Source organism: Mauremys mutica, chromosome 6 (genome assembly GCF_020497125.1).
Source record: "Mauremys mutica isolate MM-2020 ecotype Southern chromosome 6, ASM2049712v1, whole genome shotgun sequence".
NCBI classification, from domain to species: Eukaryota; Metazoa; Chordata; order Testudines; family Geoemydidae; genus Mauremys; species Mauremys mutica.
The window spans coordinates 122,327,531-122,350,703 of NC_059077.1; the positions used below are offsets into that span (position 1 = coordinate 122,327,531).

At 39.9% G+C, this 23,173-nt stretch overlaps 1 protein-coding gene across 1 annotated transcript in view; it reads right to left on the reverse strand.

The window, feature by feature from the left end:
- Positions 1-23,173, reverse strand: part of DGKQ (diacylglycerol kinase theta) — a 139,586-nt gene that overhangs the window by 21,726 nt on the left and 94,687 nt on the right. Inside the window, exons 11-17 of the mRNA XM_045020267.1 lie at positions 19,066-19,120; positions 16,861-16,922; positions 16,398-16,548; positions 15,347-15,385; positions 13,397-13,512; positions 1,875-2,026; positions 104-252 (exon numbers count right to left, since the gene is read on the reverse strand). Of these exons, the coding sequence (XP_044876202.1) occupies positions 104-252; positions 1,875-2,026; positions 13,397-13,512; positions 15,347-15,385; positions 16,398-16,548; positions 16,861-16,922; positions 19,066-19,120 (724 nt within the window). The remainder of the gene's footprint in view (positions 1-103; positions 253-1,874; positions 2,027-13,396; positions 13,513-15,346; positions 15,386-16,397; positions 16,549-16,860; positions 16,923-19,065; positions 19,121-23,173) is intronic.

Here is a 23,173-nt window from a genome sequence, read left to right on the forward strand (position 1 = left end):
ATTCAGGCAACACAAAAAGAAAAACTACTAATTTTTGAGGATGCTCAATAGCTTCCGATTAACATTCCTCAAATAAACCCCGTTCCATACTGTTATTTCTCACCTGTTCCTAAGGGTAAGATGGCTACAGAGGGCTCTGAGCAGACGAGCCTGTGTCTGATTTCTTCCAGCGCACCAAGGACCCAACCAACTGTGCCGTCGCCGCCGCACACCAGCACTCGGAAATAGGGAACTTGAGAGAATGTATGAAATCTTCATTTAAAAACAAAAGCATAAGAAATAATATTACACTGTGATGCAGAAAATTAATTAGGCCTCCCATAATATTCTCTTTAAAACAACACAAAAGAGTTCTTAGTCATTACTGCTTTTTCCTTCCCTCGCTTTAAGTTTTGATTAAGAAAAGCTGATAAAATGGACAATAAAACTTAGAACTATCAGAGGAGTTTTCTGCCTAACAAACTTGAAGTTATATTTCTCACGATGTTTCCCCATAGCCGAAGTTGGTAGTTGAGGTCTCTCCCACAGGGAATTAACAAGACACAGACACAAAAAGGTCTACATTTTAAAAATGTGTCTATTTGTGTTTTCATTTACACATCTGTAATTCTGTCCATCGCTTGGGATTTCTGTCTGGTTTTAAATGGAAGTTTACAACACCATTGTCATTCACGTTGAATGCAGTACTTGGTTATTAAACAGTGAGCATTTCCTTGTCCACTAGCATATACTGATGGGACTGAAAAAACCCAGAAGGGGGTGTTTCTGTACAACTATGCATTTGTAAAAACTGAGATTCTAAATAGGATCCCATTCGCACAACACTTTCAGCCCTACCAATCAAGGCACTTTACAATGGAGTTTATCGTTCTTCCCATTTTACAGGTGGAAAACTGAGGCTCAGCGAGGTGAAGTGTCTTGCCCATAGTAACAGAGAAATACTGCAGCCAACAATAGGTTCTATGGGCATAACACTGACAGTCACGCTGTAGGAACCAGCCTAAACAAACCATGGTCCTGGCAAAGTTAGAAGACCTGTACTGCTAATTTTTTACTGCTTCTTCGTTATGGACTGTTGAACCCACTTGCACTGAATGAAGGTAAAATAATAAAGTTAACCTTTGAGAGTTTTATTTCAAGGCACTGGAGTCAATTTAAGTAGTACAAAAATAAACAATAACGTAGTAGGATTTAAAAAAAACACATTTTTCCATTACAATAAGCAGGCAATACTATTACTCATTGGTAACTAAACTGTGTTTTTAAAAAACCAGTAACACATTGCTTTGGTTTTTCCATTCACATTTCTTCTTACATCTTAGAAATGGCGTTACCATTTCTGAATAACCAGCTCCTCTTAAATTTCTGCAACTGTAGGCAAATTCCAGGAATAAAAATAGAGACATTTATTACACCTTTCTATTACCTGACGTTAAGAATGGTTGGAAATAGTGGCAAAAATTACGACTTGGCAGCCGTGTTGCTCAAAGCTCTCTCTTTTCCCCCCTTCCTTCTCCATCAATTGTGTTAACCACCAGTAGTTATTTGCACTGTGGTGATGTGCACATGCTCCCATCAGGATCTGGACCCTTCTGTGCTAGACACTGATAAACACATCAGAAACAATTCTGCCCTCTCCTCTTTGTGAAACTTGAAAGTTTTCCATTTGTTTTTAAAATAAGGACCACAATTTCTAAGAGAGGCCCTGCAGTGTAATTCTCACACATGCAATACAGGAGTAAATAAAATGAGTTGACGGAAATTTTAGCTATTTTGTGTGTGTGATAGAGCGAGCGATCGAACAAGTATCAGTAAATTACTATTTTGGTGATACTATTCCATTCACTAAAGAACTATTGTGATAAAAGATTTACCCAGGCAGTGGACCTCCATTAGTGAGTTCAAAGACCTGATGAGGATTTAGCAGTTTTCTAAAACTGTAGAGTAGATCTCGGCCTTTCAAACCTCCACTTTTGGGATTCACAAAGACAAGTAGTGGACAGCAGTTCTGTGGTAGCTTGGTATGCTGGAAGATGCAAAGAGGTGTTAGAACAAAAGTGCAGATGTTAGACTATTACAGTATTCCAAGAATATCCACTCACAGTCCTTTAGTAAAAAAACCCACAATCAAAAGGTAATACTGTGGCTTGAATGCATATTTGATTTTGCTTTTTGGAAAAGTGAAGCCGTACAGTTAGCTTGGCCATGTGGTAAAAATGAAGACATTACATGACACAATATTTCCAAGGTATGCATATCAGGTTCAGTTTCTATTGACTTTAGAAAGAAACATTTCAATAATCTGAGTCCATTGAATTCAAGCAGCAAAGCCTATCCACTGGGGTGCTAAATACTCTTACAAAAAAAAAAGTCATAAAAGGCCCTGTTTGGAGCATGAAGTCTAGGAAAACAGCAATTGCCGATCTGGGTCACAGTCATGATCCAACTAATGCAGCATCCTGTCTCCACGTGTGATCAGTGCCAGATGCTCCAGAGGAAGGTGCAAGAAACCTGAACTGGGTGGGACTAGGGAATGATCTACCAATGGGAAATATTTTTTCATCGACCCCATCAGTGACAGATTGGCTCATGCCATGAAGCATGAGGTTTATTATCCCATACAAATCTGGGGGGTTTGGGGGGGGTTCCCCTTGATAATATAACTCTTACATTAGGCTTTATGCCTCTCTTGCCACGAAGCCCATGGAGCCTCCACCGCCTGTCAGCGTAGGCTTGAAATGTAAAGGTCTGTCACACTGTTGCCCGGGATTGAGGGGTGTGTCTACCCCAGAATGTGATCAAGCTAATTGGGACCATATTATGTGCACTCAGCCACCCTGAATTACTGAAATAGACCACCACATAGTTAAGGGTTAATTTGGAGACAGGCTTTTAGACGCAAGGTCATATCTAGCTGGAAGTTTCTGCTAATCAGAATGGGAGGAGAGGACAGACAAGTAAATAACTGAGACTGAAAACCTTGGTGGTTGGGAAACCTGGAGTCTGGACACCTCTGATATTAAAAGTTTATTGAAAGTTAGAAAAGTGATGATCCAGGAGGGGCCATCATGACCTGTGTGTTTTGTAGAAGTTAGTTATAAAAGATCAGCTAATAGAGTGTACTTGGGAAGCCATCTTAAGAGATGTTTTTTCCCAACACCCTTTCTCCCCGGTGGGTGAGCAACTGGTCAGTGCGAACCTGCTGTTAATTACTCAATACCATTCCAGATGTTAGGAAAATATCTGGGATGTTCTAAACCTATTGCTTATGTCTGCGTGTGCTTAAATCTAATAAACCTCAGTGTTAGAGAGAGCACACTGACTTGCAGGAGTCTTACCAGCTGGAATTGCTGTGTTCCCACTGATTTATTCCTTACAGTGCCTGGAGCGAATAGTGCACTTGCCCCTGTTGGGGGTTCTGAAAACCCCAGGTAACAGCACCAAATAGCAATCCAGGAAAACAAGAGGGACATGACGTATGCCACTAAAATCTACCCTTCTGATTCTGACCCTTGAAAACCTGAACAGTCACGACCAAAAAGGTCCAGTGATCCTGATCCCCACAAAAGCCAAGTGCCATCGCACAAGCTATCAAATCACTACTGCGAACAGACTTTAATAATAAACATTGGGGAAGTTTTACATGAGCCCTGATCTGCCTCTCTCTGACTTTGTCACTACCCCTGCAGGTAACCACTGAAAGGAAGGGACTGGAGTCGCTGGAGCCACATCTCTCTCATAATCTCAAGTATTCACTGCTGTAAGTGCGCTGTCATGTCACCTCATCTGGCACTACTTTCACCAGAGCTCCCAAAGCTCAGAGGGGCGGAGGTGGGGATCCTCCCAGAAGCCACCTCGAAAGAAGAATTGTTCACTGTATTATGGGCGTTGAACACAGTCGGTGGTTTCTAGGATAAGGTAAACATACTGCGCAGAAGCAGCACGTAGGGCTTCACTGGAAGTCAGAATTAGGTAAGGAACAGATGTCAGAAATACGGTATTGGAACGGTTTTAAACCAGTTTTCAAATGATTGGACAAACATCGGAAAACACCAAGCTACCTTTCTTTTCATTTCATTCAGCCAGGCATTACAGAAGAATAACTTCCATAGAGATACAAAGATGGCACACAAAGAAAAGCTGCTTCTTCATTTCTCTATCAGGCATTTTCAACTGAGAGTTCCCAAACCGAAACGTTGGCGGTGGCCCCTTATTCATGGTCATTTGCATTCACCAACGGGACAGCATTCAGAGAACAGCAGTTTGGCATGAGGCTGGAAGGAACGATTTATGAGGAAAGACGAAAAGAACTAAAACATCAGTAGTTTGGCTAAGCAGTGATTAAGGGGATCATGACAACAGACTACAAATATTTGAAGAGTATCTACTCCTAGGAAGTGCCTACATAATATGGGGATCATTCCCCACACATAGCTACAAGGGAGTGTAACCAAGAGTAACGAGATTAAACCAACATATGGCAGACGTAAACGGGATACGAGGAAATACTTCCTGACACAGAGGGATGTTTGCCAAGATTTTCACAAGTGAACAATGACTTTGGGTGTCCCGATTTTGAGTTCCTAACTTGAGATATCTTACAGGTGCTGGTTTTCAGAAAGGATGGAGCGCCTGCCCTCTGAAAATCAGGCCTTTTAAGATGTCTTAAATCACTTATCATTGTTTGTTTGTAAAATATTTGTCTTTAGCATATTATTCTCCAAAGAGATCCCACGGGCAATAGCCCCTTTCACTTGGGACTTGTAAAAGTAGAATGGAAACACCGCTGCAGGTAAAAATCCTGCACTAGCAGGGAGAGAGCTTTTCTACCTACAGCATCTAAGGTTCTAGTGCAGTGGTCCCCAACCTTTTCGGCTGGCGGGCGCCAAGTGATGTCATCGAGAGGCGTTGCCGCCGAAATTCGGGAGCAACGCCTCTTGATGACGTCACTTGTCGGCGACAAGCGTTGTCATTGAGAGGCGTCCCCACCGAAATGCCGCTGAAATTTGGTGGCATTTCGGCAGGTGCTCTCCCAGGTGCCAGGATGCGGGCGCATTAAGATGCATGGCGCCCGCGGGCACCGTGTAGGGGACCACTGTTCTAGTGGGTAATAAGAGAAAACAGCCAACTTGAGCTGTAACAATTTGAGAGTTTATGCTACAAATATGCAAATAAAGACAATTTAGGCTGTCAAAGTTTAAAGACAGATACAAGACTTAGGAGTCTGGGAGCATTATCCAGCTGCTCATCTGGGGCAGCAAATGGCAGAATTACTTCTCTTCATCCCAGAAGTCATGTATGACAATACTATTGGGTACATTGTGAAAACTGGTTAGCTTTGAATGTAAGCTGAGCAGACCGGGCAAGGTTCCAACTTTATATAACAACAATGATGCTGACTAAGAAATGCTTTGAGGGGGAAAAGGGAAGAGATGTCAAAGGATTATATGAATAAATATACAGGAATTTGTCATATCTTATCAATACTCCAGCTAAGGGTTCGGGAAGGATGCATCATCTAAGCTTCATTTTCAGTCATTTAAAACTTTCTCCACAAGACTTTTGTTTTTTGGGGGGGAATGGGCGGAGGGGCTCTGATCGTTCTCATGTTTGGTCTCAAGCCCAGAAAAATTAAAAAAATAATCTTCAAAATGTATTTCACTGCTTGACTTACGCAAATGTGAGGGGAAAGCTTTGTCAAGTGTTAAAAGGATATTTCAGACACTTTCTCCGCTTTAGAGCTGAAAACGTTTAAACACTGCAAACTAGGCAAGTCCCTCATCTTGAATGAGGATGAGAACTTTTGCTTTTAAATTTTCTTCTCAAGAAATCTGGTTTTAAAATATATTGTGGACATTTAAAAACAGCATAGGAAGCATGTATTTTCTATTATTTTCCTTAATTTTAGAGAGCAACACAGAATTTGGTTTTAAATGTGCTCACTCAAACATTTACTGAAAGCCTGATTTAAAGTCCACCACCAAGTGCCTTACCACTGATTGCTGAGAACTTCGGATCAGGACCTACATGCTTAATCAAAAACACATTTACAGTTTGGAAAGGACCTCTTGCTTAAGCAAATATGATACAGTCATGTACCCTCTATCAAACTTTTCTTTAATGTTTCTACTCATACCCAAAGTGCTTTATTATAAACAGGAAAATCAATAGTACAATACATTAAATAAGAAGACGACAATGATAATAGTACATATATTTGTGCATCATGGGGTGAAGAATTCTGTGACACAGGAAGTCGCAGGTATGGGGCTGTACTACAAAAAGGAATTATCAGTGGTAGTATGATAGCTAGAGAGCGAATTCTTTCCTCAGTTGTCCTACCACCTCTGGATGCATGCATACCTTGCTCAAGAGGATTCCTCATTACCACAGATAATTCTTTATCAGATAGTAATTTGGAGTTCAACTCTACAGAAATGCTTAAATAGCAGAATCCTGTAAGGGAAGAAACTTTAAGTGTGTTCAGCATAATGCTTAATTTGTTCTTAATCCTACAATCTGCAGTAAAGTTAAACAGGACAATGCCAAACTCCGACTGGTAAGAGACAAAGCAGCTTCAGTTAGAAGACTGTTCTCCTTTGCATGGGAATTAAACAGTTCTGTGCAAACGTGATATATGCCATCATGTGCCAGCAATGCCCCTCTGCCATGTACATTGGCCAAACCAGACAGTCTCTACGCAAAAGAATAAATGGACACAAATCTGACATCAGGAATCATAACATTCAAAAACCAGTGGGAGAACACTTCAACCTCTCTAACCACTCAGTGACAGACTTGAAGGTGGCAATTTTGCAACAAAAAAACTTCAAAAACAGACTCCAAAGAGAAACTGCTGAACTTGAATTAATATGCAAATTAGATACAATTAACTCTGGCCTAAACAGAGACTGGGAATGGTTGGGTCATTACACTAATTGAATCTATTTCCCTATGTTAAGTTCTCCTCACACCTTCTATGGGCCATCTTAATTATCACTTCAAAAAGTTTTTTTTCCTCCTGCTGATGATAGCTCATCTCAATTGATTAGACTTTTCCTGTTGTTATGCATACTTCCACCTTTTCATGTTCTCTGTATGTATAAATATCTCCTGTCTGTGTGTTCCATTCTATGCATCCGAAGAAGTGAGCTGTAGCTCACGAAAGCTCATGCTAAAATAAATTTGTTAGTCTTTAAGGTGCCACAAGTACTCCTGTCCTTTTTGCGGATACAGACTAACACGGCTGCTACTCTGAAACCTGTGCAAACTGGTTACCCTGGCACTGGAGAATTTTTTTAATCCCTTAGTGAAGGCCAAATGGGAAAATATGAATTATGGTTTGTTACATTGTAGAATGGAATATGTGACTCTCACAGTCTCGTGTAGGATTTTTTTTCTTTATCCTGACTTTGGTATGAAGCCTGAAAGTGAAATTTGCAGAGGGATTTCTCGTTGGCTGGTTTTTAGTCAGAAATGTATTCCTTACCCCCCCAACGATAGCTGGAGGAGCGTGATTTACATGCTGTGGCAGTCACCACAGGTTGTTTTATTTGTCAAGATTAGTAGGCTGTAGTTTTGTGCTCTGACAGATCTGTTATTCATTCTAATCCCATTTCTGCTGAATATCGGGCATAGCTGTGTCTGGTGGTGGCAGAATGGAATGCCTAACAGCAAATGAATACTAAGTGTTCTGTGCTGCAAACTTTATCCATTTGTTCTGGTGGGAGCAGTTTTTACCCAGGAGATGCAGACCAGAAAACTCAGCTCTGCAATCAAAGTAGGCATTTACATGTGTATTCTCTGTAGCAGCTGTGTGTGAAAGGTACTTAGGATTCCCAGAGTTTGGATCCCCATATCCTGGGTCCGGGTAAGAGGAGTAATCTTAGCATATTGTAACTTTCACATAACTTTATACTTAAGGGGTCAGTAACACCTGACAAGAGGCTGCGTAGAGGTTTGTGTATATTTTTGTAATGTTGCAATGGGATGCGGAGGCTAGAATGCAATAATCTGGCTATGAGGGGCATTATTACTGCCTCTGCTCTCCAGGATGGCCAAATTCTGCTGGCGAACCCATTTGTCTAAACACTTACTGCAATTTATGACTCAGCACAATATTTTTAGGCCAAACTGGCTCCTATGCATATTATTTCCTTGCGTAGGCTCACACTTGAGCCATGACTCCTTATGCCCTCCAAATTTGTTTTTAAAGAGTTATTTGTCACCACAACAAAATTATATTCAACTAGTTTAAGGTTTTAGTTTGCATGCAGGTCCAGCAATTCAGGGTTCAGGTATCCATGGCACAAGGGAAAATAATTCCATTTAAAGAGACAGCAACTGAATTTGATATTTGTTTATTATCCTTATTATTAACATGTATACTTCAGTAGTACCTACAGAGCCCCATCAGTGGTGGGGCCTAGGCACTGTACACACAGAAGATGGTACTGCCCCTACAGCGCCCTGTAAAAACCTGGCCTGGAGATGTACTTCTGATGTCTTCTCAGTGGCTCAGTATTTACTGGAGAGACTAACGATAGACCCTGACTACAGACATAGAAATTGATCAACTTTCCCAGGATGTAGAATAAAATTAAGTGCTAATCAAACATCTGTTTGACCAGCTGCTGACCAGTGATTCTCTCATCTATCTGCCATCTCTACTCTTCACTCAGAGGAGAACACTAGTTGTAATGGGATACAAGCGCTCCATTGCTAAATATCTGAAAGGCTGACACAAAAAAGATGGTGAAAAATTGTTCGCTCTTGCCACAGAGGGCAGGACAAGAGGCGACAGGTTCAAACTACAGCACAGCAGATTTAGATGAAATCTCAGGAAAAACTTCCGAACTGTAAGAACAGTAGGAGAGTGGAACAAACTGCCTAGGGAGGTTCCGGAAGTTCCTTCACTGCAGGTTTTCAAGAGGGGACTTAACAACTACCTGTCCTGGAGAGTTTAGACCAGAGGCCCCCAATCTGGGGGCGGGGGCAGGCAGGAATGTTCGGGGGGTGCAGCTGGGACCTTGGCCAGTTCCCACAGGAACGGGGAGGGAGTGCCACCCAACTCTGCTCGTGGCCCTGGTCCTGCCCAAGATCGGACTGCTGACCTGGGGCACCGCTCCCGCCCCCAGCTATGACCCCAGCCTCAGCCCCCTTACCCTTGTCCGCATCCCCCCTCCCTTCCAGAGCCTTGGCCCTGCTCCCAGCCATGGCGCGGGGGGTGGGGGGGACAGGCGTGGACTGGGGTAAGAGGCGGTGTGAGGTACCACTGGTTTCAAGCCACAACAAATCCTGCATCTTGGCAGGGGGTTGGATTGGATGACCCTTGCGGTCCCTTCTATCCCTATGATTCTAGGTGGGCTTTAGGATAACTCTGTGGAAGCATGCGGGTTTTGCAGCTGAACTGGGCTATTGTAAGTATCTGGATGTTTTTATTTATAGAAAGAAATGTGGAAAAGTTACCTTGTAAAGGTGCTTTAAATTTAGAACCGTCACTGTCCAGTCATTTTCCAACCTAATATTTTGTGCCATAAAATGGCGCTCAGTAGGGCATTGTATGCCGTAGAAGAAAATGTTGTTCTGCAACATGCTGTACTGTTGCTCTCATGTTAATTAAAGAACAAAATATTTTATTTTACTTAAATATTCTGAAATAAATGTTATTTTACAAAATCCCTAATAGTCAAATATGGTGAGGTGGCAAGGAAACGACATACAGAGGTAGGCCAATCCGACCTGTCTGTCTGTGTGAGAAGCAATGAGAACCACTCTAATGAATTTTGTAATTTCAACTTTATTTTTAATTAAGATAATCGAGGGGAAAATATCTCAGACAAACTTTCATGAAGAGCTCACAAGAGCCATGAGTATGGACAGGGCTTTATTTTTAAAAGGCATCTCAAATGGAGTAAATGAATTGTTTTGTTTTTATAATATGCAAAGAATAAATTTGAGAGCAGACACTAAGTTTTACTGTTTACTTTTATGCCAAATGATAACTAGCCTTCAAGATTAGAGATGTTGCAGCTTTTTCTTATTATTAAGTTACAACTTCACAAAACTGGCTCACGACTTTTAGGCCAAAATTGAAAAGGTGACAGTTTCAAACCACACATTCCTTTTCTGGGACTAAATTTTGCTTCATTCTCATTTTAGTCAGTCAATTCTTCCCACTCCCACAACAGTGACAGAGGAAAAACAAATACAATATCGTTTGGTATAGTACAAAATTTTGATACAAGTATTTCCCACAGCTGCGTGCAGGGCTAAAAGATCACATGCAATTATAAAAAAAGAACAAAATCTTACTTGAAGTTCTACTCTAGGTAAGCAATGAGCAACGTAAGCTACTTTCCACGTTAGATGGCCTGAAACGCTCAATGTTAACTACTAAAATAAGTTTCATTTTAAAGATTACTGAGTAGAAGCAATACATTTTCTATCATTTAAGAAGTTATTGTAAATCTTCCTACCTATCAAAAGTGCAGCCTCATAGTGCCAATGAGCCCAGGGTTTCTAGATATAACTTGCATCTTAGGATAAGTATCGAGATCTATATTCCTGATTTCAAAGGGCTCAGCACTATTCTATATAATGTCAGGAACCCTGAAACACAGCTATCCTAGCCAGGTAAACATTTCAGGGTACAGTCAAATAAACTGCCCGGCACTTACCTATTTAACCTGTGAAAGCCTATAACCAAAAAATGACCAACTTTGTTTTTCTCTCTTTTGAGACCAATACAGATTTAGAACACAAGCAAATCGCTTTTTCTCAAGAAAAATACCCAGTAATTTCATGGGGCATATTGCTCATGGAAGGAGTATTGGATGGGGCTTCCAAAGATTTGGGGGAGAGGTGCAGAGGGGGGAGAAATTAGAATGTTTCAAATAAATGCCCTTTCAGATTGTCATTAGTTTCATGCCTACCCAAAGTTTCCCTTCATAGAGCTTTTTGAAGGCACACATTTTTGAGAAAAAATGGTCTAAGATGACTCATTCTAATAACTTCTCTTCTATATAAGTGGAGGACTTCAGATTTGTAGGTGGTTATAGCACTGTTCCTTTTTAATAACTACACAATACTCTTTATAGACTTACACAAAGACATCTGTGATTTATGCTCTGTTTCATAACTGCTGTCACATTATCTACATTATTTCAAAAGCAACCTTAAACAAAGATTCTTTTATTTTAAGCCATTGTTTGCATTACCTTCATAGAAACGTACATTTTTTCCTATTAATTTTGCATAATTTGGCAAACATTGATTTTTTTTCTGTAATTCTAAAGAATCTTGAAACTAACATCTCTGGAAAGAGGATATGTTATATCAGTTGTATGCTCTCTGATGGCTTTGCAGAAAATGATCACGCCACATTTTTTTTTATCTAGGTCCTACATCCACTCTGCTGTTTTAAAATAACCTCGCTGAACTGCTTTCCCCCACCTCACCCCAATAGCCTGTTAGAATCTGAAAGCTATTACAAATTGAAAACATTGTTAGGAATATTTACTTGGCGGCACAAAGAGGATGACATGCTGTCCTCTTCAAGTCAATCGATATTTTCTGAGATGACTTGCAGTTTGGAGCAGAAAAGTTATTGGTCAATCAGTACCAAATAAAGCACTTCCATAGAGTCACAGATTTTAAGACCAGAAAGAACCTTTAGGATCATCTATTCTGACCTCCTGCACAACGCAGGCCAGGGAATTTCACCAAATGATTCCTGCACCTAGCCCACAACTTCTGCTTGAGCTACAGTATGTCTTTTAGGAAGACAACCAATCCTCTTCTAAAGTCTTCAAGTGATGAAGAATCCACCACATCACTTCATTAAGAGTATTTCACTGAAGTTTACTGAATTACGGATATTAAACTGTAACAAAGTAAATGACTTATGTCATAAACTTTACCACAGAACTCTCACTTTGTCTGGGCTAAAAAGCACAGCATTGCATTAACTCTCTTCCATTTCTCTTTCAGGCAGGGCCCTTTAAAAAAAACTTCCCCAGAGGCCATCCTAAGTACCAGTCAGAGTTGCCACAAAACAGCACATGATGCACCTTCCTCCCAGGGAAAGCATCTAGCCTTCTGCATTTCCAGCCTCGGGAAGAGCAAAGAAACAGACTCTCTGCAAGGTGACATATTTCAATGGCTTTAAAGAAAGACAGCAGCTTCATCTTAACCTACTTTTTGTACTGTTTACTGGAATCCTAGAGAGGTCAGCTAATGACTATAGATTAATTTAGTAGGCAATTATAGTTGAAATATTTGACGACGTCATTAGTTCTAGATATAAAAAAGAAGGTGATTTCACCTGCAACCAGACTCAGAATGAACTCTGCCCATTTACAGCCATGGCCAGGGTGCACCGTCAGCCATCCCATGAGTAAGAACATGTAGAAGTCACTCGAAGAAGAAACAAAGCGTATGTCTGCAATGCAATTAGACCCCCGCGGCTGGCCCATGCCAGCAGACCCAGGCTCATGGGGCTTCGGCTAATGGGCTGTTTAACTGCGGTGTTGATATTTGGGCTTGGGCTCTGGGACCCCATCACCATGCAGTGTGCTAGAGTCCAGGCTGACCCTAAGATTCCTTGGCCCTCCTGTTCCTCCCTCAGGAGGGGGAGGGTGACAAGACTCCTCCTGGGAGGCAGCCCAACAATACAGTATACAGGCAGCAAAGAGTCCTGCGGCACCTTATAGACTAACAGACGTATTGGAGCATGAGCTTTCGTGGGTGAATGCCCACTTCGTCGGATGCACGAAAGCTCATGCTCCAATACGTCTGTTAGTCTATAAGGTGCCACAAGACTCTTTGCTGCTTTTACAGATCCAGACTAACACGGCTCCCCCTCTGATACTTGACAGTATACAGGGTATAAGCTGGTAAACGTGCATGTGCACTCCCTCCCCTCTCCCAAACAAGGGAATTCAGCCACTCGGCAAAGGGGAGATCCCCCAAGAGTAGGCAGGTCTATCCCAGAACTACCCAGGCACCACGTTTAAACATTGAAGTAACTTCAATGTAGATGCTACAGCAAATTGCTATTCAAAGTAAAGGGATTCCATTCAATTTCAGTGATAGTGGAAAGAATTTAGGGAAAAGAATTAAAATTGCTTTTCACGCCTTTATAGCTTGGTAACGACTCTCACATCACCATCCAGCACTTCACAATCAGTATCAACGGTAACAAGCAGCCATTCATACACAGATGGATATCAGGGACATACAGTGCAGGCTCTCTCTCTCTTCTTTATCCTAATGTTTACAAAAGCTTAATTTCCGTCTATTTTTGTCCCTTCAAATACCAAACAATTTTCACTCCACACTCTCTCAGAAGAGAGTCTGGCTTTTTCTTACACAGGATGTAACCTAAAGATCTTACCAGAACTTCAGGAATCACAGCGGCAGTAAGCTGTTTGTCATTGACCGTTGTATCTTTAGCTAGCATATATATTCTTTCAGCTTCAGAAAAACAAGACATTTCAAGTACAACAGCACCTGTAACAAATGTATTTAAGTGATTCTTTAGTTTGAAATAAACTAGCTTAATATTAAGTTAAGGTAAGGGGAAAAAAGATTACCATGAAAGAAAATTGTTTTATGGTACTTAAGAAAATATAAGAAAGTCATCCACTGCAATAAACTGGTTACCAAGAATGCAAAGTCCTATTTGTATTTAATTCAAAAATCCACCAACACAGAAAACAAAGGAAAAACCAAACCAAACCACCTGGGAACATTGCTGAGAAAGATCCACACTAAGTAGTTCTGGGCAAAACTGACGGTGTATTACAAAAATTAGAATGGTCAGAGAAATAATATAAAAGGAGTGTAGATATCTGAGCAGGTTGGGAAAAAATCCATCTAGTAAGAAAAAAAATTCAGGCAAAAGAAATCAGATATTTAGTGTGAATGAAATATTGGAACCAATAATGCCAAACAAAATAAGGAAGCATGATGGATAACAGGTTAGCTATGAGCTTGCAAAACAGTATCGTGCCTACAAGAAAAAAATCCATGGAATGTTGGCTGTTTCCTATGAGCCATCATACCATGGTTCAGGAAGGTCCGACTCCCAGCGAGAGCTTCCCACCCCATAGTGAGAGTCTCGGAAATAGAAAAATATTAAGGAACTGAACCAATTTCAAACAGCAATAAAAATGATTACATGGATTAATTCATGAGCAGCGATCTCTGTAAAACACCTACATGTAAACTGGATTTAAAACAAACTATGGGTAAGAGGAGAATCATAATCTACAATTATTTTCCATGCTGCAAATACAAAAAGGAGTTGTTCAAAAACATCCCAGGGGGTTCCAATGGTCTTTATGAGGGAAAACATCAGTGTTTCCCAGCCTCACAGGGGTATAACTGGTACCTCGGCAGTAAACACGGGCTTTTTGGTATGAGTTAATGGAATGCAACTGGGCAAAGGAGTATCTCAACAGGGTATCAGGAACATTTTCTGAAGATTATTCCACAGTATTGTAGGCCTTAACCTCCCAAATGAAGTCACTGACACCCCACTAATAAAGTCATTTGAAACTGAGACTGGACAATACATTTGAAAATAAGCTTTTATGAATCATCATTTGGTGGCAGATGGCTAAAAGCCAAAGGAAGTCTTTTCTATTTCATGGTTGAGGATACTAAGAATACAGATGCGTAGCTGTCAGGTTGCACCACTCCTGATGTTAAATGTTCTAGGGGTTTTGGAGGTGTTTCTTACTTCCCCAATTTCCTTCACCCCAGGATGAAATAAACCTCATTCTTTAACACCAGCAGCAAAGCAACATCTCAAAGAAAACGTGTGTGTTCAGTGGAAGAGTATCTAACAAACTAAAGTAAGAATTTTCCAAAGATAACAGATTAGCCTCATCCCCTCCAATGTATTTATTAAAACCAAAATGCTTGATCTGTGAAACACTGAGCTTGAAATTCCATTTTTTTAAGTTTAACAACAGAAACAAATTCTAATACCTTATTTTTTAAAAGAACAAAATGAGAAGAGGATATATAGTATTGCCTGCAACAACTGACTCTTCTAGCTGCTTGAAATTAACATTCAAAACTCACTTTTAACAGATAAAACTTCATCACATTCATACAAGGAATGAAGCCACCTTATAAAAAAGAAAGTTCTAATAAAATATATTGTGGCTTATATAAATATGCTACGATGTTTTACATCTGATTTTTAAAGACTTTTTGTTTAGATGATAAGATCTCTAATATATTCTTTCATCTTCGAGCTTTTAGCATGTGACTGAATTTCTGAATTGGTATGTTTTTACAATACTGAACTTAGTTTAAAATGTTAGAGGCTTACCTTGCATTGAGTAAACATGACTCAAAGAAAGCAGATTTGCTGCAAAGATGAAAAGAGAGTGTACTTTAGACTTTGGGTAGATGAACAGTAAATATTAAAAGCACTGATTTCAAATAAAAAACTTATTAAAACCGCAAAAAACAGACAGCATCCCCAATTAACACTTTCCCTCTTCCAAAGTCACCTTAAAGTTGTTGGTTGTTTTTTTTTAAACTTTGTACAAGTAGAAGACAAATTCCGCCGGTGTTTAACTTTGAAAAGTAAAAGGTATATGAAAAGATAAATTTGTTTACTGTAGAAAGGTACAAAGTGAATTTTCAGTAGTGTAGATAGACTATATTAGCTGCAATAAAGACAGAATTGTTAAATGTACTCCCCCTTTTCACTTCTGAATTAAATTGTGTTGCCACAATTTGAACTAATATAGCACACACGCCATATGACAGGTAGCGTTAATGTATCTGTTAACGTTACTCAATCTACCTTCTTAAAGGAAGTTAAATCCCAGGTAGTATTCTTGGGAAATGATTAATATAATCTTATATATTCTTTGATAAAAAACTGACTTTCAGCTGGTTACTTTTAAAGAGAATGCACTCACTTAGAATTCACCTGTGTCGTTTAAACAGAAAGTAATAATACTTTTAGAAAAATGACTTAAAAGGTCAGTGTAACCAAATACCGTATATATAAAGGCGACCCAGAACCTTTACACAGAACCATCAGTATGTTGAGATAAATACAGCCCTGCGCAGATACAAAATTTGTATCTGCATCACAGTCACAAAAATGACCTGCGGATATAAAGCAGATATCTGCAGATTTGCAGAGCTCTGAAGATAAAGGGAGAGGAAAAATGTCACTATTTCAGATAAAACGTAAGAAAAAAAATAGTGATATTTGCAAGACATCTGCCAACAAAGAGGTCACAAACATACATAAGCAAAATTGGAAGAGAAGGAACAGTTTTACTATAGCATGTTATTCTCTACATAGGAATAGACAGTGAAATCAAGTCCTCGTAGTCCAAAGATAATACTATTTGACTTACTTTTGATAGCCAAGTCATCCTTGAGGATGTTAGTGTATTCTTCAGCAGAGAGCTGAGGTGGCAAGCCACCCACAAACAAATTTACCCGCACGACAGATTTATTATTTTCTACAATGTAAAATCTTGTTTGATTCATCTGACGTATTGAAGTCTAGAAAAAGGAAATCAGAACTAGTCATGCTACAACATGTTAAATAGCAGGGGAAAGCACACAATGTCATGAAAAAAAAAATCCATGTGGCTCTGAAGCAATGCCACTCGCTACCAGAACTTTGTGCTGGGAAAGAATTACAAATTACAAAAACTTACGCTCCAAAACCTTGACTGTTCTGTTTATGAGCTTATATAGAAGCTGCAGCTACTCAGTTTAATGAAAATTAAAATTACCCAGAAATTGAGAAAAAAATTACCCCCAACTGATCAGAAAGCACAAATCAGATTGATTCTTTCTGTACTTCTTTACCTTTCTTATGTCCCTAAGTCTGCTCAGGATCATCTCCTGGTCATCCAGCACCATTCGCTGAACTAGAGAAACAAAAGCAATGATAGTGTTTTTCTGTAAAAAGTCTGAATTATTACATAACTCAAAGAAAAAGCAAATAAAAATGACTGTTTCAGGCAAATTAATGCCTTGACCTAGTTACCACTTTCTTTAATATTAAACACAAGTAGAAATATGAACACACAAGCTACAAGCCATATTCAGCAGCAAAACTCTGAAGAGGCTTTAAATTGCACTACTGTTAATTTGCACAAAGCTTTTAAGTACCCTTCTGGACCGCCACCATTTTGCAGCTAATCACAACCAAACAATACTCTGGTAACAAACTAATTACTGTATTTGAAAGCAGATGATTGGGAAAAACATGACTCATCCTGACAGATAAAAAAAGAAAACACTAACCACAACATTTTAATACATTACCATTGTGGCAAACAGATGCAGTTTATGCATGACCCTAAACAATAGCCCTTTTACTCTACTGTTGCAAAACCAAATAATCAGCAGAAGGAACATGCAAAACATAAACCCCATTTCCAGGGCTCTGTGATGAAATAATTTGATGAAGTCTATGATTATATAATTAATTATGGTTATAAGGGAAACAAGAGAAAGTTACAATCATATGTTAAAACTCTACCTAAGTATTTCTATGGCCTCCATCACAAGAGTAATCGAGTGCTTCATACGCTTTAATTTATCCTGCCACTGTACAGACTGGGAACTGGAATAAATACAGAGAGAGTGAAACACCTTGGGCAAGTCACTCAGGGTCCATCTCCACTGAAAATAAAAGGTGTTTCGAACTCGGGTTCGCTATTCCTGTAATACCTCAGTGAAGACACAGCACCTATGCTTTTTACTAAGGTTAGCAGAACAAGCTTAACCCCAAGCTCCCCTAGGTATGTCTATGCAGCAAAAGCGACGCATGGTACTAGCCTCTCTGAGCTAACTCGACTCCGGCTAGTGCAACTAGCAAGAGCAGTGAAGACAGCGCATCGTGGGCTTCAGCTCAGGCTAGTGAGCCAAATGCATAGCCAGGGTCCACGCCAGCCTGGTATTACTTGCACTGAAGCCAGCACTGGGCTGTCTTCACTACTGCTGCTACCCACACGAGCTGGATTCAAGCTAGCTTGGGTAGGCTAGGCCGTGCGGAGCTCTGTAGACCTAACCCTAGAGGCTGAACCCAGATCAGGAGTCTACCCTCCTCACCACCAGGCCATCCCTCCAACCAGAGCAACACAGCCGCTATAGGGATCCGAGCATCCGGCCCTATGTGTCCCCGAACTCAAATTCTTGGTTTATTTATGGAATAGATACAGCCAAACAGCAGCACCGAAAAGCTTCTCTGCCCTGGCCTGTGTGTGATCTGCTTTAATAGCAAAGTTATTGACCCCAATTAAGTAACAGCTGCCTTCAAAGGGCATCTCCCAAAAAAACAGTCCTTTTCACCAGTGGGTAAGTATGCATCAGAAAATTAGACAGCTGGTTGAAATTCTCATGCAAATAATTTTTTCCACTGAAAAAATACAGATTGGTGTCAACCAAAACAATTAAATTCGGGTCAATTTCAGCAAATTGTTTCGGTCAAATAAAAATTTTAAGTAACTTCAAAAGAGTTTGTTTCAGCATTTCTGAAATGAAATGTTTCAACTTTTTGTTTTGGAATTTCACTATTTTCTTTAAAAAAAATTAAAGCCTTCAAAAACAAAACAAAACTTTCAACCCAAAACTATTTTTTCAACTTTTGCTTTTTGTCAGGGGGAGGAGGGAAAAAAATCAAAACAAAAACTTCATTTTGGTTCGACTTGAACTGATTCCCCTGCCCCTCCATAGTTTTTTTGGTTTGGCCACTAACCTGAAAAATCTCATATTTGCACATCTCTTTGGAAAACACAACCTTGGCATGTGTTTTCTTTTAGTACAAAGAAGGGAGAGTAAAGTACTAAACACAAAATCTATGGTGACAATTAAAAAAAAAAGCATTTCTGATTCAATATTTCAACATTTTTCAGCATAATTATACACCAAGTATCTGTCAGTTATTGAAGGATCAACTGTAAAAATTAAACATGGATGTATTAACATTAAAATATACAAATGAATACTACAGGACTCAACTACAGTTATTCATTGGACTAGAAAAGCAAACAACACTTGATTTACCTTGCTTACTGCCCATAAGTACTTCTAGAAGTTTGAAATTCTGGAGGCATTCCGTCTGCCAAGAGACAACACATTTAGATGTACATTTTAATAGGTAATAAATTTGCCAGAGTTTTGTATTCTTTTAGTGGTTACATTATAATATTAACAGGCACAAGAAAATTAAATACCTTAAATTAACTTGAGACACAAGCTGGGTGAGGTAATATCTTTTACTGGACCGCTTCTTTTGGTGGAAGAGGAAACCTTTGGAGCTCCGCAGAGCTCTTCTTCAGGTCAAAGCCTCAAGAAGAGTTCTGTGGAGCTCAAAAGTTTGTCTTTTTCCACCCACAGAAGAAAACCACAATGACAGATACTGAATTGTACTTTTCCTTCTCTGGAAAAACCTTCCCTTTCCATTTCCGTTGTCTCTCCTTCACAAAGCCTCAAACTTCCCCATTTCTTAGCTACCAATGCAACCCATAAATCAACTGGAGAGACAGCTGCTGAATAGCATAGTTAACTCTCCCCACTCAGCAGCCGATGGGGCTATTAAAACATTTCCACACGGATGATCTTGCCAAAGGGAGCAGAATGGTGAATGGTACACAGCTCTCACAAATGGCCAATCAGGTGAAAGACACTGGCCCATCAGGCCAACCAATGGAAGCAGACTTCACTAACAAGTTATATTAATTATCAAACAGCTATTGACACCACAGATCCATACTCTTGAAGCAAAAACTACTGCATGAACATGGGACTGTTTAAAGTCATGACACATTATGATGGGGGAGGAGGAGGAATCTTATCTACATACCCTCAATCCTTGCTTAGAATCATTCATTCAGAATAGAAGAGGAACACCCCGTACTACTCACATCAGACACACACCCCAGAATGGGCAGCTAAAAACCTGAATATCAGATTAAAACAGCTGGTATCATTACTATTAAAGAATTTAATAATATGATTGTCCAACACTGCTCTAGATACATCTGCTACACGGGACTGGTGAAAGCACACATTCAGTGTTACCATTACTTTGGGGACATGCTACCTTTCTAACAGAATCATAGAATCATAGAATATCAGGGTTGGAAGGGGCCTCAGGAGGTCATCTAGTCCAACCCCCTGCTCAAAGCAGGACCAATTCCCAACTAAACAGGTCTTGACTAGGAAGTGACAAAATCCCCAATTAAAATCCCTAGGTTCACTTTATGTATTAATTAAGGCTGAGGGCATTTGGAATTTCTCAAAGAAGGACTTCAACATCCAAAAGCTTTGGATAATCATCGATCACCAGTTGATGTACAAATGCATCTGTCCTGCTGGATATGAGACACATTGTACACAAGCTTTCACATGAGTCAGAATCCCCCCTGCTAAGAGGATAGACATTCCTGCCCAGGGAAATGTACATGGCAAATGTACATAGTGTTTCAAACTAGCCAAAACCAAGAGCTACGTAGAGAGCTATCTCAGAGGACGCAATGGTGTGAATTCTCCAGAGTTTCATGAACTCCAGGGATGTGACAGCAGCTGCTAACCAGAGAACTACCCACTACTACTGTGAAGGAATTGAGCTTTTGGAAACCAGTGAAGCTGTCAGAATTTTCATTCTAGCTCCAGGACTGCATATTTCCACCACACAGTCATTGAAATGTAGGGCTGGAATGGACCTTGAGAAGTCATCTAGTCCAGCCCCCTGCACTGAGGCAGGACCAAGTAAACCTAGACCATCCCTGACAAGTGTTTGTCCAAACTGTTCTTAAAAACCTCCAGTGACTTTAAAACACAGCAACACTTTGGAGAAAGAGGGAATTACACTTGGAGGAGACGTCAATTGCAAACAGATCTGATAAAGACAAGAGGGACAGGGAAGCAGGTGCGGCATTGAAGTTGCTGGGCCAACAATTCAATCTCTCCGAGGAAAGAGATTACACATTTTAGTCACACCATCATCGGTTCTATACTAGAAGAGATGTAATGTTAATCTCTAAATCCTTAATGATGCAGACAAGATCTACAGAAATTGGCAATATTACATGGTCAGATCATGAATCAGTGGGAGTAATAATTGATAGCTGGGATGGACAATCAGCAAAAGATAGTTACACTCACTAATGAAATATGGGTTACTTTTGCTGCTGATAAAAATCTCTATACCTCAGATACTCCGGGCTCTGAAATTATTCAGAAATATCTGGAAGTAGCAGGCTTGCCAAAGATAAGCAAAATTGATCAAGAAACTTTAGATTAAAAAAAATAACAGAAGAAGAAATCCGAGAGGCAACAGCAAGGAAGAAAAGTGCTAAAACTCTAGGAGCCAATGGCTCTCCAGCTGAATTTTACAAGATATTTAAGAAGTTATTAGTGGGTCCCTTGAGAAGCACCTAGGGGACGAACTTCCACAAACTATGAAAGAAGCTACTGTGGTGGTTCTCCCCAACAATGGAAAAGACTTTTCCTTCTGCACTTCCTATATGCCCATATCACTGTTAAATTGTGTAAAAGATACAATTCCCTTGTTATCATTAGACACAGAGAAAGCCTTTGATAGAACAGAATGGAACATTTTGTTTGAAATCCTGTCCCAAATGGACTTTGGCCTCCGGCCTCCGGCTCCTTTAATGGATAATGCTCTTCACAGCAGCCCAAAAGCAGCTTTGCAAGTTAATGGGGTTAAATCTCCCCTTTCAGTTACACGGAGGGACTAGGCAGGGATGTCCATTGTCTCCTTTACTTTTTGCACTGGCCATCAAGTCTTTTGCCCAGAGGATAAAGGACAATGGATCGATCAGAGGAATAAATCTTGCAGGAACACATCAGAAAACAGCGTTATATGCGAATGACGTAATATTATTTTTTATCTAAACCAAATATTTCTCTAAAATTAGTTTCTAAAGAAATCCAGGATGTTGGGAAAGCATCTGGATTTTAAGTGAATTAAGGCAAATCTGAAATATACAATTTGCCAGACTCTGAGATGTCACTGCTTCAGAAAACATTTGGGTATAAATGGGCAACAAATTCTATAAAATACCTGGGAATTCAAATCTCAAACACCCTAGAAGGGCTCTAGGATTTAATCTTCAAACTACTGCTTTAGCACATGAACAAAGATCTGGAGTGCTGAGGGATGTATGCAATTCCTTGGTCAGGAAGAATAGCCACAGTCAAAACAAATATTCTGGCAAGGATAATTTTCTTGTTTCAAAATTTTCCGCAATTATCTCAGATAATCTCAGATTACCTCAGGAATACAGGGATGTTAGAATGTATATGGAATAAGAAAATCAAGAGTGGGAGCAGATACTTTGTACAAACCCATTAAACAAGGTGGACTAGCCGTTCCAACAATTCTATGGTCCTATCAAGCCAGCCAGCTCAAAGCAGTAGTGGACTGGAGGCACTCTTATCCAGTCTAACACTGGATCTTTATTGAACAAGAAAATTGCAGCGGTGTAAACACTGTTAGGCTACCAGAATTTTGCGTACATCCTTTAGCAAAGGCTATTCTATGGGTTTGCAATAAAACTATAAGTAAAATAAACTCTTTTCCCTCACCAACACCACCCATTGCAAATAATCCGCATCTTAACCCAAATAGCAAACACAGAGAGCTTCAAACATTGAGAGCACTATGGAATACACCTAGTTGGCCAGTTATTGGGTAAAGCAACTCTTAACTTATTTAGAGATCAAAACTAACTTTAACTGGCCCACTCTCCTCTGGTATCAGTACTTTCAAGTCAGGCATTATGTTTCTTAACTTTCTAGTTTATACAGAAAGCGAACTTTAATAGATATGATGGCAACTGGTCAATTAGGAAACAAAAAAAATATAACAGAGCTATATCAAACGTTGCAAACAGCATTCCTAACCAAATTTCAGAGACGGAGCTTTCTGCATTGTGGCTTTTTTCTGAGACCCAGAGGTGTCCAGAACAGATATTGGACTTTTCACCTTCTGATCAGAACCCTGAAGAGGTACCATCTCCTAGGGGCTTCACAGTGAAACCTTCTTGAAACAGTGGGGCTTTCAGCCTGTTCTGGAACTCCTTGCGTGCTCTCGGGTTGAATACGCTGCAGACAGAGCATCGCGAAGTACAGCAGCACTCAACAA